This window comes from Lathamus discolor, chromosome 6 (genome assembly GCF_037157495.1).
Source record: "Lathamus discolor isolate bLatDis1 chromosome 6, bLatDis1.hap1, whole genome shotgun sequence".
In the NCBI taxonomy this organism is placed as follows: domain Eukaryota; kingdom Metazoa; phylum Chordata; class Aves; order Psittaciformes; family Psittacidae; genus Lathamus; species Lathamus discolor.
In genome coordinates, this window is record NC_088889.1 from 74515055 (window position 1) to 74528633 (window position 13579).

The 13579-nt window shown below is 65.4% G+C and overlaps 1 protein-coding gene across 3 annotated transcripts; it reads right to left on the bottom strand.

Annotated features, from left to right (window-relative positions):
* Positions 1-944: 944 nt before the first annotated feature.
* LOC136016481 (septin-12-like) lies at positions 945-10248 on the bottom strand. 3 transcript variants are annotated; one of them, XM_065683723.1, is made up of 11 exons: positions 10100-10248; positions 7194-8195; positions 3102-3290; positions 2540-2668; positions 2304-2385; positions 2072-2209; positions 1798-1915; positions 1625-1720; positions 1446-1542; positions 1200-1251; positions 945-1097 (listed from the first exon to the last, which is right to left on the bottom strand). In XM_065683723.1, the coding sequence occupies exons 1-11, from the start codon at positions 10152-10154 to the stop codon at positions 953-955; spliced, it is 2103 nt and encodes a 700-aa protein (XP_065539795.1). In that variant the 5' UTR covers positions 10155-10248; the 3' UTR covers positions 945-952. The 3 variants fall into 3 exon arrangements, with proteins under 3 accessions (XP_065539795.1, XP_065539797.1, XP_065539796.1); XM_065683725.1 differs by lacking the exon at positions 7194-8195; XM_065683724.1 differs by lacking the exons at positions 7194-8195; positions 10100-10248 and adding an exon at positions 5696-6226.
* Between the last annotated feature and the right edge of the window lie 3331 nt (positions 10249-13579).

Genomic DNA, 13579 nt, shown 5'->3' on the forward strand with positions numbered 1-13579 from the left:
GGGTGGGGTGAGGGGCAGGGAGCCGCTGGCCCCCGAGCTGCCTGTGCTGCAGAGCCCGGCTCTGCTGCCACCTCCACCAGCCCCACCAGCTCCCCCAGCTCCAGCTCCACACCACGTGTGCCCTCCGGTGTGGCTGCTGGCTGAGGCACAGGTGGGTGGATCATTAACATGGGGCCGGGCGAAGGGTGTTGGTGCTCACGGTGACGCCGAGCCCTGCGGTGGGGCCGAGGCACGGGGGGACAGGGAGCCACTGGGTGCCACCGTCCTGACACTGCACCCACAGCGGGAGCCAAGGAGCCTTACATGCACCCCCGGAGTACTGGGGGGACCCCTGACACCCCCATCCCTACGCTGTGCCGGGGCTGTGGGGTCCGCCTGAGGGGTTGGGGGTCTGCACCCCCTGGTGGTGCCCTAACAGGGGGTGTCCCAGCAGGCAGAGCTGGGTGTAGCCCCCCACACCTTTGCGGGTGGCACCTTCACACCCCTCCTGGCACCTCCACACCCATCCGGAACCTCCGCCACCGATAAGTGGCTCAAAGTCCGGCCATGGCAGCTGCCGTCACCAGGCAGGGCAGGTGGGGTGACCGCAGGGAGGGGACCTGCTACCCAGCCACCCATGGCACCACCACAGCACTGCCACTGCCCCAGGGTGCCTGGCTGGTGCTGGCACCCCACACCCCAGCAGCACCTTTGAGGGGGATCTGTCTCTTGCCCCACGGTCCCAGTGGCCAGAGCAGCACAGGAGAGTGGTGGCACATCAGAGGTGGGGAGTCCAGCAGGAGGATGGTGATGGTGAAGGCTGAGAGCTCCAGGCTGAGCTTTACCGCTATGCAGGGTCCAATGGGGTCTATGCATGGGGACAAGGGACCCAGCCCAGGGCAGGCTGGCACTGCTGGGGGGCTTCTTATCCTGGGCAGGGTGCAGGGGTGGCTCCGGGGGGACATGCGGTGGCTCAGAGGTCGCTGCCAGCCTCGCCCTTGCCGGCCAGCCCATTGGGGGGGCTCAGCGCCGGGCGGTTGCTCTCGTTCAGCCGCCGCACGCGGTAACTCTCATAATGGACGTTGTGGGTGATGTCCTTCAGGTCCTGCAGGTGGGACCTGCCGGGGTGGCAGCAGGGAGGGAGAGCATCAGGTCACGGCCCGGTCACCCCACTGTCCCCTCCATGGGGTGCAGAACCCCCAGCCCCATCCCCTGCTCACCGGATCAGCAGGTCCCGCAGGAGGGGGAACTCGCAGTGTGTCGGGTTCTCCACTGCAAAGCAAGGCAGAGGGGCAGCGGGTGGAGGAATCCCATGATGCACATCCCGCAGCTCTGGGTACCACCAGAGCACTGGCACAGCACCGTGCCGCACCCCTAGGCAGGGATGCACCCATAGGTGCTGCTCCTCACACCCCCAGCAGACCCGCCCCCCCCCCATGCCTGGGGATGCGAGGGGCTCCACTCACCTTCAATGATGCCCCACTTGGTCTTGCGGCCCAGCACCCGCTTGCCATTGACCTGGTGCTCCTGGTCTGCTCCCACCACGGCGAAGGGGATATTCTCCTGCCGGCGCAGAGCAGGGTGCTGTGCTCAGCCCTGCTGTGGGCCCCAGGGGTTGGCATCCCCAGTCCCAGCATCCACTCACCCGAATCCTGTCGTTCAGCACCCTGTCATCTGGGTCCTGGTCAAAGTCCTCCTGCGGGTACACGCTGATTGCGTGGGTCTTCAGGTCCTCCTGGATCTGTGGGATACAGAGCTTGAGATGGGGCTGAGGGGCACATGGGGCACCCTGGGAGCCCGTTGGGGTCCTGTCCTCACCTGCTGCTTGAACTCTGCTCGCTCCTCCAGCGTGAGTGTGTCGGCTTTGGCGATCACTGGCACCACGTTGACGATCTTACTGAGCCGCCGCATGAACTCCAGGTCCAGTGGGCGCAGCCTGACAAGGGCCACCGTCACCCCAGGGTGACCCCACCAGCATCACCCCATAGCAACCACACCACCACCACCCCAGGGTGACCCTACCACCATCACCCCTGGGTGACACACAACACCAAGTAGAGAGCACCCATGGGTGCTGGGAGTGGGGACTCACCAGTGACCTGTGGGAGGGATGAAGTAGACACATCCATGGACCCGGGTGTCCGGGATCTTCCTCTTGCGGGTGATAAGGATCTCCTCACGCAGGTACCTCTCGTACTGCTCGTTGATGTATTTGATGATGGGGTCCCAGCTGAGGATGAGGAGTTGGGAGACAGTATCTGAGCTCAACCCTCACCCAAACTGCCACTCACCAAGCTGGGATACTGCACCCCAGAGTGTCCTACCAGTTCTCATTGTTGATCTGGTCCCCAAATCCTGGCGTGTCTGTCACCGTCAGCTTCATCTTCACACCCTTCTCCTCAATGACTATGGGGTAGAGATGTGGGTCAGCAGGGACCAAACATGGGGAGCAGCAGGGGATTTGGGGTGGAGGCTTGAGGCCATGGATGCAGCCTCAGACACAGCGTCCCCTGCTTCTCCCCAGGGCTGGCAGACCATGACCCCGTGGTGGTGACTGTACCATGGGTGATGGACTGCAGCTGCACGGTCTTGGGGATGCGCTCCTCCTGGCCGGGCTGTGAGGCTTTGCGGCTCACCTTGGACTTGAAGAGGGTGTTCACCATTGTCGACTTGCCCAGCCCGCTCTGCCCTGCAGGGATGCGGCAGCTCTGGTTTGTCCCCCACGAGAAATTAATCCCACTCTGGACCCAGGCCGGGATAGGTTGGGTCCAGAGGTTGGGATAGCTCTGGTTTGTCCCTCCAATGAACTTATTCCCCAGGATGATAGCACCTTGGTACCTATTTGACAGCATCCCAGAGGTTGGGATAGCTCTGATCTATCCCTCAAAAAGGTTTATTCCCAAGGCAATAACCCCTCGGTACCCATTTGGGAGCATCCTGGAGTTTGAGCTGATCTCACTCACCAGCATCACTGCATTATGGGGTATGGGATGTTGCTCTTCTTCAATTTATTGCTGCTTAAAACCCTTCAAATCCCTTAAAAGCACGATTCCCCCTGGCACGACGGCATCAGAGCCGGGATTCCTGCCCCCGCCAGGATGAACCCCGTGTCTGGCGCTCACCCACAACCATGATATTGAACTCGAAGCCCGTCTTCATGGTTTTGATCTTCATCTGGTCCAGCACAGCTTCAATTCCCACGTAACCGAAGAGCTGGCATCCCGCCGGGCCGGGCGCCGTGGTGATGGGCACCTCCTCCTCCGGCTCAGCCGGCGGCTCCATGCTGCGCTCCTCAGGCTCCAGGCTGCTCCCTGCACGGGTGGGCAAAGCCGGGTAAGCCCAGACCCCTCTGCCAGCGCCGTTGTCCCGGCAGCAGCCGCCCCGGCACATTCCTGGCAGCCGGCGAGGCTCGGCATGGCAACGGGCAGCCCACGGGCAGAGGGGGACGGCAATGTGCCACGGTGGTATCCTCGTGGTGGCCGCGCCACCCTGCCCGTCCCACCGGCTGCCCACCCGGGGGCTCCGGGAGTGGGGCAGGACCTGCCACCCCCCGTCACACCCCCCGGTGCCTGCCGTGGAGAGGGGCACCTGCCTGCGGTCCCCGGGGTGCTGGGCGGGAGCAGCGCAGGCACCGGCACAACCCCGGGGCCGTGCACGGTTTGCTGTGCCCAGGCTGGGGACTACCAGAGCCCCGCACCCGCCCCAGCCCTTTGTGCAGCAGCTCGAGGGGCCCCCCGAGCCCTTTCATCCCCCTCCTCCTCCTGCCCGACCCAGCCATTGTTCGGTCCTACCTCGGCGCCGCGGTGCCCTCTCTCAGCACCCCGCTATGGCCAGGGGGGGTCCCCTGCGCGCCACCAGCATCCCCGTCCCCATGGGCGCCGCAGCCCGGCCCCTCTCCTCCGGCTGGCACCAAACCCAGCTCCGGCGAGCCTGCGGCTCCCCCGCATGACCAGCATGGCAACATCCCTCCCCGCTCCCTCCCGCCCCTCGCACCCCCTCCCCGCATGGCCGAGCCCCTGCGCGGAGTCTGCCGGTGCCACCCCCCCACGGGGATGCCTCCTCCCACCCCACGGCACCCAGCACACCCACGGGCGGCGCCGAAGGGGCGCGGCAGCGCTCGGCTGTGAGCACCCACGGCTGCTGTCACCCTGTCACAGGGAGCCCCCCTGTGCCTCCCAAGCAGCACCCATGCCCAGCCCTGGCATGGTGAGGGGAGGTGTGGGGTGGTGGCACTGCCGCAGTGCCCCACGGCGCCTGCGTCCCCCCACGCTGCAGCCTGACACACATATGCCAGCCAGATCTCAGCACTGGCGAGGCTCGAGTGGCAGCTTGACGGAGGCCGAGGGAGCCAAACCCTGCCGAGGCCGCGGCCCTGTGCCACACAACCCAGGGACAGGGGCACATGTGCAGGGTGCAGCCCGAGCCAGCCCAGGGTACCAGATGATGGAGCTGGACACGCCCATTGCCTTGGCAATAGCATCCCAGCGGGCACCCAGCACCCTGTGCCCACTGGTGGGTACAAACCCACCACCCGGGACAGTGGTGGGGTTGGGAACGGCTGGGGCTCCCCGCCCCATGCTCTGTGGGTCAGGGTGTTGCTCGGAAGTGGTGAAACACTTGGGGGCCTCCTGATGACAGCGGTGACGCCCAGCAGGGGGGGCAAGGGCCAGCACCCCCCCGGTGCTGCTGGGATGCTCTGCAGGCAGGCCCGGAGGTAGGACCCCGCTGATGCTGACCTGGGCATGCCACCACTTCCAGGGGACACCAGGCCCCTGTACCCCCACCCTAGTGCCTGCCAGCCCCCAGCGACTGCCAGGACACATCCAGAACCAAGTGATGCGGCCACTGCCTGGAGCCACTCAGGGAAGGCCGCCCACCGGAGGCAGGATGTGGTGCCTGCATCGTACCTCCAGCTCACCGGAGTGCTCCCCGTGGTGCAGCACCCACAGCTGCCTCCTCTTGTGGGGCTGGAGCCCCCCAGGTCCCTGCCCTCGTTGCTGAAAAGCCCCATCGGCAACGGCCAGCAGCCACAGCCACGTGGAAGCTCTTTGGCATCCCCACGCACCTCCAGGGCTAATGGCTCCTGCAGCCAGACCTGTTCCAGGACTCATTAAGGATGCTCTTGTTTTCCACGCAGGGACAAGCAGTCCCAGGTCCATGGTGTCCTCCATGGATTTAATGACTGATGCAGGGCTAATTGGCCGGTTGCCCTGTAATAAGTCTCTGGGGTGGAGGGTGCTCGGAGAGGAGCTCCTGTCCCAGCCACTCGCTGCTGCACCAAACAGGACACTGGATGGGGAGAGCGTGGCTCCCAACAGGGGGGCTACAAGGGAGCTGAGCCCTCTGGCAAAGGGATGGAGGATTTGGGGATGTGGAGGGAGTGGTGCCCACCACACCAGCGAGGAGCTCACCACAGCTCTACCCACCAGCATGACCCAGGCACGCTGGTGCCTCTTCCAGTGCCAAGCACAACCCAAGGGGACAAGTGGTGACAAACCCCACCTGCAGCCGGGCCCGGAACCAGCCTGCCTGGCTGTGGGAGCCACGGCGCGGGGCCGGGACTGCTGCGTGCTGGTGGTGAGCAGAAGCAGAAGTGAACCATGGAGTGAAACCCTGAGCCCCACAGCACCGCCTGCCCGCCAGCGACCAGGGACCCTCACCCTGCCCTGCCCAATGCCACCCTGCCCAATGCCACCCTGCCCAATGTCATGCCTACCTGGGCGAGCTGGCCGGAGCCGGGGCTGCTGCCACCAAGACCTGGTCACTGAGGCCAAATGGCTCCTGGGGTGCAGGCGGGGAGGGTGGCTGCAGCCTACGGCTCCTCCTCTGCTCCTCCTCCTCCTCGCCCCGAGCCCTGCGTGGGTGACCCAGGCTCGCTCCGTGTGGAAGTGAAACGTGGTGGCTCGCTCCGTGCGTCCTCCCGTGGGGCGAGGGACTGACGTGCCACACGGACACCACGGGTGGCACTGGCTGGGGGCTGCTCTGTTCCCCACAGAGGAAGCAGTGCATCCACACCTCTTCCTGGCAGAGAAACTGCCGTGCCCGAGCAGTGCCTGCCAACCCCGTGCCATCTGCAAAGCAGACGGTGCCCACACGCTGCTCGATGGCTCATGGCCTGCTCTGTATGCCATGCTCAGCCACCTCGCCATCACCATGGGTCAGCCCTGAGCATCATCTCCATCACCACAGCTCATCCCCAAACATCATCCCCACCACCCCAGATTGGTCCTGAGCATTGTCCTACATATACCCATCGCCCCGGCTCAGCCCCGAGCATCCTCCTCCTATATCCCCATCACCCCGGTTGGGTCCTGAGCATTGTCCCCCCATGTCCCCACCACCCCGGCTCATCCTGAGCTCTGTCCATGCACCCGGCCGGTGCCACGGGCAATGCCGGTCGGTCGGCAGGGCAGCCAGGCTGGCTGGGCAGTGCGGCCACGGGCATTGCTGGGAGATGATTCACACCAGCCTGGAGCAGATGTATGGATGCTTTTGCCGGCGTCAGTACTTAGAGCCCGGCGACGGCAGCTCTTATGACACCAATGAGCCCCAAGCACCGTCTCCTGCCACCGCGGCGTCCTCCAGCCTTCCCCAGAGCAGCCACGGGGAAGGAGGACACGGGGGGTCCCACGCCCCACATGTGGGGAGGGCACTGGCTTGGCTGCATCCACGCCAGCATCGTGGGAGCCAAGGGCACAGCTGCACCGGGAGCATCTTCTCCCCAGCGTGCGCCAAGCACGCCCCAGTGCACCTTGGCCCCCTGCCACCTCCTCTGCCCCCCCCAGGTAGGGAGTAACAAGATCCATCCCTGTGCCAAGGTGAGGAGAGGGATGAGAAGGGAAGAAAGTGCTGGACGTGGGACAAGATCGTGGCGATAGCCGGCACGCGTGAGGCCCGGCGCTGCTGCCGATGGGCCACATGTGTCCCGACCTGTCTCCCTGCACTGGGGAAAACAATCAGTGCCAGGGCGGCACGGGAAGCTCGCCAGGCACCGCAGGGCTGGGAGCGCTGCCAGCACCGCACTCGGCTCCCCACATACAGCCCCCCTGCCGCGTGCCACGCACCCAACTGCCCCCCGGAGCTGGTGGGGATCATCCTGTCCCCAGCATCACCATCACCCTGCACCAACCCTCACCCCCACATTGGCTCAACAGGGGAACACTGCCCCCAGCAAGGGAGTCCTGGTGGGGAAAGGGGACAGGAGTGAGTCCTACCGTGCTCTGGCATCACCGCAGCCTCTGCCACCATGCAGGGTCCACGCAGCCCAGCGCTGAGGGGGGTCATCCCGACTCCACCAGGCACTGCTGGGGTCCCCAGTGCCGGCACCAGCACCAGCCCCCCGAGGAAGGCAGGTTGGGAGCTCACTTGCACCGTCTGAGGCTGCGACACAAGCTTGAAGGTGGCGGCTTGTGGGGCTGGTGGTGGCCCCTCGGCCCTCCCTGGGGAAGGGGCAGCAGCAGGGGCCAGGGCTGTCCCACCCTGGAGCCGGGGCAGTGCTGGGGACCGGTGTGATGGGATGGGGCTGGCACCAAGGCTGACCCTCGGCTGTGGCCGGGGCAGTGCACAGAGGGCCGCATCCCGGCCCCCCGGCCCCTCGGCCAGCCCCAGTGCTGCATCGATACCATCGTTTGGGGCCACGGAGGAGGAGGAGGAGGAGGTGGAAGGCTGCCGGGTGTGCGGCTGGGTCGAAGGGCTCGGAGCGCCCCATAGCAGGGGGTCTGGCGGGGGGGTGCCCATCCCCGGCTCCTCGGCGATGTGCAGGTCCAGCGCTGGCAGCGAGCCGTGGCTGGCGGCGGTCCCGCCGAGGGGGTGCTCCGGCTCCGCCGGGAAGACGCTGCCGTGGGACGGGACTTTCTTCAGGCCGGGGCCGGAGGCAGGGGGGGTGCTGGGCGGCGGGGAGAGCCCGGTGGGCGCGGGGCTCTCCAGGCTGGAGGAGGAGCTGCGGAGGCTCTCGCCGTCGCTGCCCGGCCCTGCGGCGAAGCCCTGGCAGGGCTGGAAGGAGGCTCCGCGGGCGCCGCCGGTGCCGGTGGCGCGGCCGGTGCTGAGCCGGCTGCGCAGCACGGGGCTGGGGGCCGGGCTGGCGGCGCTGCCGGAGCAGGGCTGGGGGCCGGGCTGCAGCGGCCGGGGGCTCCCGCCAGTGCCCGAGGGCAGTGGGGACACCAGCGGGGAGCAGGGCGCCTCGTCCCCATCCTCTGCCTCGAACGACTTCTTGAGCGCTGGGGACAGAGAGAGAGAGATGGTGGCAGGAGGGTGGCACCGACGGCACCCGTGGCTGGGCTCTGCCCGCTCCCCAGCCATGCCAGCACATGGAGGTGCCCCCGTGCAGCCGGGTGCCCGGTGAGCCCACCCCGCATGGGAAAGCAGCCTGGCGCCGGCGGCCTCCCGGCGCTGCCGCATTGTTTCCCCGGTTTATCTGTGCCGGGCCGGCCGGTGCCGCACACTGCCCGCTTTATTCCCCTGTAAGAGATCCTTTGCTTTATTCCCCTGTAAGGGATCCTTCCCGAGTAACCGGATCCTCCACCACAGACCTTCTCCCTCTACATCCATCCCAACAGTCAAGCTGCAGAGGATTCCTACCCCCTCTCACGGCATTAACCCTGACGCCTGCTCATGGCAAGAGCTATCCTTACACGCAGCAATTCGGTCACAGTCCATGCAGGGGGCTGCAGCCATGCCTCCCATGCAGCTGCACAGCAGCGACGGTAACCACAAGCCTCAGCCGTCATCCCGGGCTGCTGGTGGGGATGTGCCCCCCACATGGATTCCCCCCAGCCACCCCATGGGCATCACAGCACCCAGCTCCCGTTCAATGCCTCCTGGCAGAGAAGTCACGGGATGCTTGGCTGTGGTGGGGGGGGTCCTCTCTCCCCCGTGCACCATTGCCTGGCACTATCACGGCCGCTCGGAGCACCGGAGACTCACGCGAAGCCCCAGCAGGAAGGAAGTTCCTTTGCCGTGCAGCAGCTCTGCTGAATGGCACCTTTGGTGCCAGCAGCAGGTTCCTCACCCCGTTCCAAGCAGCGGGTGGCTGCCTGCTGTGGGGAGGCCCCTTCATCCCCACTCTGTGCCAGCCTGCCCCAGCATAGCACCCACGGCACGAAGCCGTCCTCACCTTCCTCTTTCTTGGCCCCCTGGCTTGGCCACGGTGCTGGGGGCAGCGGGGCGGTGGGGGTCCCGTCCCGGTCTCCTCCCCCGCTCACCTCTGTGCCCGGGGCTGGGCAGGGGTCAGGGGCCGGGGCACGGGCGCTGCTAATAACAGCCCTCCCCAGGGCAGGTATTTCTGTCGCCGGTCCTGCCCTGCTCCACCTCCCGGCCAGAGCTGCCGGGGGCCATGGGGCCGGCGTCCCCCTCCCCTCATCCATCTCACTGCCCGAGACACGCCAAAACGCCTCTTTTCACCCCAAACCTGCCTCTGGCCCCTGACCCATCCTCACCCAGACCCCAGGCCGTGTCCGGAGTGATGGGGGGCGGCAGCGGGGGGGGGAGCAGGGCGAGAGGGGGTTGCAGAGGAGATGCGGAGGGGGTGAGGATGTGGTGTCCGCCCGGCAGGGCCGGGGTTAAGGTGCCGGGGTAGGTGCACGCATTCCTCCCCGACGCGGGCAGCACCGGCCCCGGGTCGGGTTTCTCCGCCCGCCCCGGCCGCGCTCCCGGCTCTTCCCGGCGCGGCCCCCGGGAAGCGGCCGGGGGATCACCGCGGGCGGGCGAAAGACGAGCCCGTCCCGGGACCCCGCACCCCGCAGCCCCCGGCCCGCCCGCACCCCGCGAGCACGGGGGTGCCAGCACCCACAGCCCCCCCCGGCACCGCGCAGCGTGCGTCCCGTCGGGTACAACCCCCCCACGAGCACCGCAACACGGCCCCGCAAGGCGCAGCCCCCTCCCCACGACACCCAGCCCAGGGCGGGGGAACACAGCCCCCACCGTGCACCACCGAGCGGGATCGGGGGGGACAGTCCGTCTCCCTCCGACGCGCAGCCCCCCACGATGCATCCCATCCCCCCCAAGCTGCCTGGCACAAGCGGCATCAATCCCCCCCCCCCCCCCGCTCGTACCCAGCCTCCGGGGGTCCCCGCCTCTGGCAGCCGGCCCCCCACCCGCGGAGGTCCCGCAGCCCTGGCCGCACCTTCGAAGTCGGAGAGGATCCCGTCCAGATGCTCCTTAACGGAGAGCCGGGCCATGGCGGGGAGGAGGGGGGGACCCGCATGGGGGGCGGCGGCAGCGCCGAGGGGAGCGCAGCGGAGCCCCGGGACGGGACGGGACGGCGCCGGCTGCCCTCGGAGGGAGGGGAGGGGAGGGGAGGGGAGCGGCTCGGGGGGAGGGCAGGGGGAGGTGCTGCCGCAGCCCCCGCCCCAACCGGACCCCCGGGCCCTGCCCCGCTGCCCCCGTTCCCGTGGCAGCCGCCCGGGCCTCCCCGCTGCTGCAGCGTCTGCCTGGGGTCTGCTCGCTGGGGGCGCTGCCTGCGACCCGCCGAGCCAGGGGCTCCCGGCCGGGCTGGGGGTCCCAGGCAGGCCGCCCACCGCAGCCCCAGCTCCCCCAGCGGGTCCCCGCCTGGAGCAAGGGTTCCACACACGCTGGCGCAGACAGGGCTGGGTGTGTGGGGTGTTTGGTTCGCTGCTTTTGTTCCCTGGTGTGGCTGTTCTGCCAGGGGCTGTGCCCCAGGCCTGAGCTCCTGGAGCATCCCTGGGGAACAGCCCCAGGGATCGTGAGCACCCCAGGGTGCGGGGCTGCAGTGGGGCAGCCCCCCTTACCCAGAGGGATGCACAGGGTTCGGGGCATCATCCATCCCGCTCGCACCCTGTCTGCCAAGGGTTAACTCCATCCCAGCCCCATCCCGGCGTCAGCAGCAGATGTGGAAGGAGCTGGAAATCCCTTCTCTAAGCAGGGTCCTGCAGTGGGAGCTCTGCTCCTCACATTCCTGCACCGGCCCCAGCCCCATGGGGTCCTGTGGACACGGCCCCCTTTCTGCAGGATGCAGGACATGGTGGTGGTGGCCCTGGTGGTGGCCAGGCTGTGCGGACATTCGGAGGTGCCCGCTGGCACTGTGGGGTGGGCTCCCACCACCCATCCTGCAGCTTTTTGGGTGCTGGGAGGACTGTGATGGGAGAGGTCTGCTGCCCTTGGGGTCACACTGGATGAGGATCAGATCAAGAGCAGCCCAGCTTTCCCAGTGGCTTCGTCCCTTCATCCTTCCACCCATTCCTTCGTGCTGGTGCAGTGACAGGACCACCCAGGTGGGTGACAGGGGCCAGAGGATGGCTGGGTACTCACAGCAGCCCTACCTGCATCCCACATCCTGCCTGCACCAGCTGAGCATCTCAGGCTCATGCTGGGGTGCTGCCGCTGAGGCCAGGAGCAGTGTGGGGGCACTGGGACTCTACATTAGGGTGGCTGAAACCCCAGCACCACAACCAGGGTCCAACCCTTGCTTGGTGCCAGCCAGTTCCCACTGTCAATGGTCAGAGCATCCCACTGTAAGGAAAGGAGAAGCTGGAGCTCCACAGTGGTGTTCAGAGCAGCGCTTCGGAACCAGCTCAGCTGCCCCTTGGAGCTTTGGAGCTACAGAAGCCCCACAAACCTCTAACCCTATAGCAAATACATGTGTTTAAAGGCATTTAGGTTTGTTTCTAATGGAGATGAGCCCTGAGCTGCCTGGAGCTGCTCAGAAGCTCACCAGCACCGTGCCAAGCCCGCACCATGCTGCACAAGGGCAGCTTGTGGCAGCTCCAGAGCTGTTCTGGAGGCTCTGAAGAGCTTTCAGAGCTTTGGGCCTTTTCTAGAGCATCTTCAAAGAGGCTGGAGGGGTTTGAAGCCACCTAGAGCCCTTTTCAGAGGCTGTGCAGGAGAAATTGGGTGCTCCTGAGCAGCCACAGGTCCTTGTGGGTGCGTTTTGGAGCAGCACGGGGCGGGTTGAGGGTTGCTTACCCCTCTCTGGTGTCACCCAGAAGGGGCTGAGGGTGGTTTCAAACTGGCTGGAGAAGCTTAGAGGGTTCCTGGAAGGTTTGAGTGCTGCTGAGAGGCGCGTTTGAGAGGGCTGGAGGAGGTTCAGGGGCCTTGCAGGGAGCGCTAGAGCACTTGAGGCATTTCACAGCCACGCAGAGGAGGTTTGGAGTGCCTCAGAGCTGCTGCGAGACCGCTACGATCCATTTGGAGCTATTTCAAGGAGTTTTGTAAGAGTTTTAGAGGGCTTCAAGAGCTACTTTGAATGGCTCTAAGCAGTTTTAGCACCTTGGTGCCTTTTAGCGCTGGTTTGAGGAGCCTGAGAGCTATTTGAGCAATTCACGAGCTCCAGCTCTGTGCCAGGGTCTGTCCTTCCCAAGCTCGGAGCTGCTTGGAGGTGGTTTATAGCTCCTTGAGGCAGCCCAGCACTGCACCCATGCCCCCAGCCACCTACTTCCCCCATTCCTAGATCAGCTTCAGGATGCTGGAGGTTGAGCTTTTCAGAGGAGCTGTAAAATCAGTCTTAGAGGTGTTCAGAGAAGTCTTGGTGCGCACCAGAGCTGCTTACAGGGGTGCTGAGAAGTTCAGGGCGCTACAGAAGTGCTGTAGAGATGCTCAGGGATGCTTTAGGCCCCTCGGTGCTGCTCAGCGCAGCATGGAGCAGCCTGAAACACCCTGGGGTGTTTCTCAGGGTGTATCAGGAGGCACTCCCCAGCACACAGAGGCCCTCGGAGCTCTTTTGCGGCAGCTCTGGGTGCTGCGGGACTGCTTGGAGGAGCTCAGCGCAGCAGCCCGGAGCCATCCGAAGGCACCCCGGGAGCAGAGCAGAGGGGAGCTCGGAGGGGTGTGGAGCAGCTCAGCAGGGCGGGTAAGAGCGTTTAAGGGATTTGTAGGGCAGTTCCAGCAGCCCGGTGCTCAGAGAGGTTTAGCGCAGCGTAAGGGAGGGCTTGGGAAGGCCTCTGGGTCCCCACCTGGAGCAGAGCCCAGTGAGTCCCACCAGTGCCGAGCCACAGCCTGCCCCAGTCAGCCCAGCCCCTCCAGAGCAGCAGGGCACACGGAGAAGGGACAAGCTCTGACTGTGCCTCATCCCGCCAGGGACGAGAATCCCCCCACATCCCACCTGCACAGAGGCTTCGGCTCCCCTTCGCTCCAGCCCCTCTGGAGCCATTCAGATCCTGGCTCCCCATCCTCATCTCCCCAAATCAGGGCCCTCTTTGGGGCTGCAGCATTTGCACCCCTATCCTGCCCTGCTGGGGAGCCAGCACTGGGATGCTCTGCGCCACTGACATCCATGTGGAAAGAAGGTGTCTGGGCAAGAATAGTAACAGCTTTTAATCGGACAAGAATTGATACATCATTTAAGACAATATTGGTTTTGCCTCTTTTGTTTTCGGAGGAGGGGGGAGGGAACTTCCTTCACATACCGGTGGGGAAAAGAGGAACATTTCTGGGAAGTCCAGTTTTTAGTTTCTATTTCCATAAGGATTTTAAAGCATGGTGAATGTGCAAGTCAGTGCTTAGAACTTTTCCCCGGTGCTTATTTACAGTTACAGTACCTCTTCGTGAGAGACAGGGAAAAAAACAGACGATTGTTTGAGAACTGGGGATCCAAGATCCCAAGTGGAGAAAGGCAGATCTCCCATATTTATATATTTATACATATATA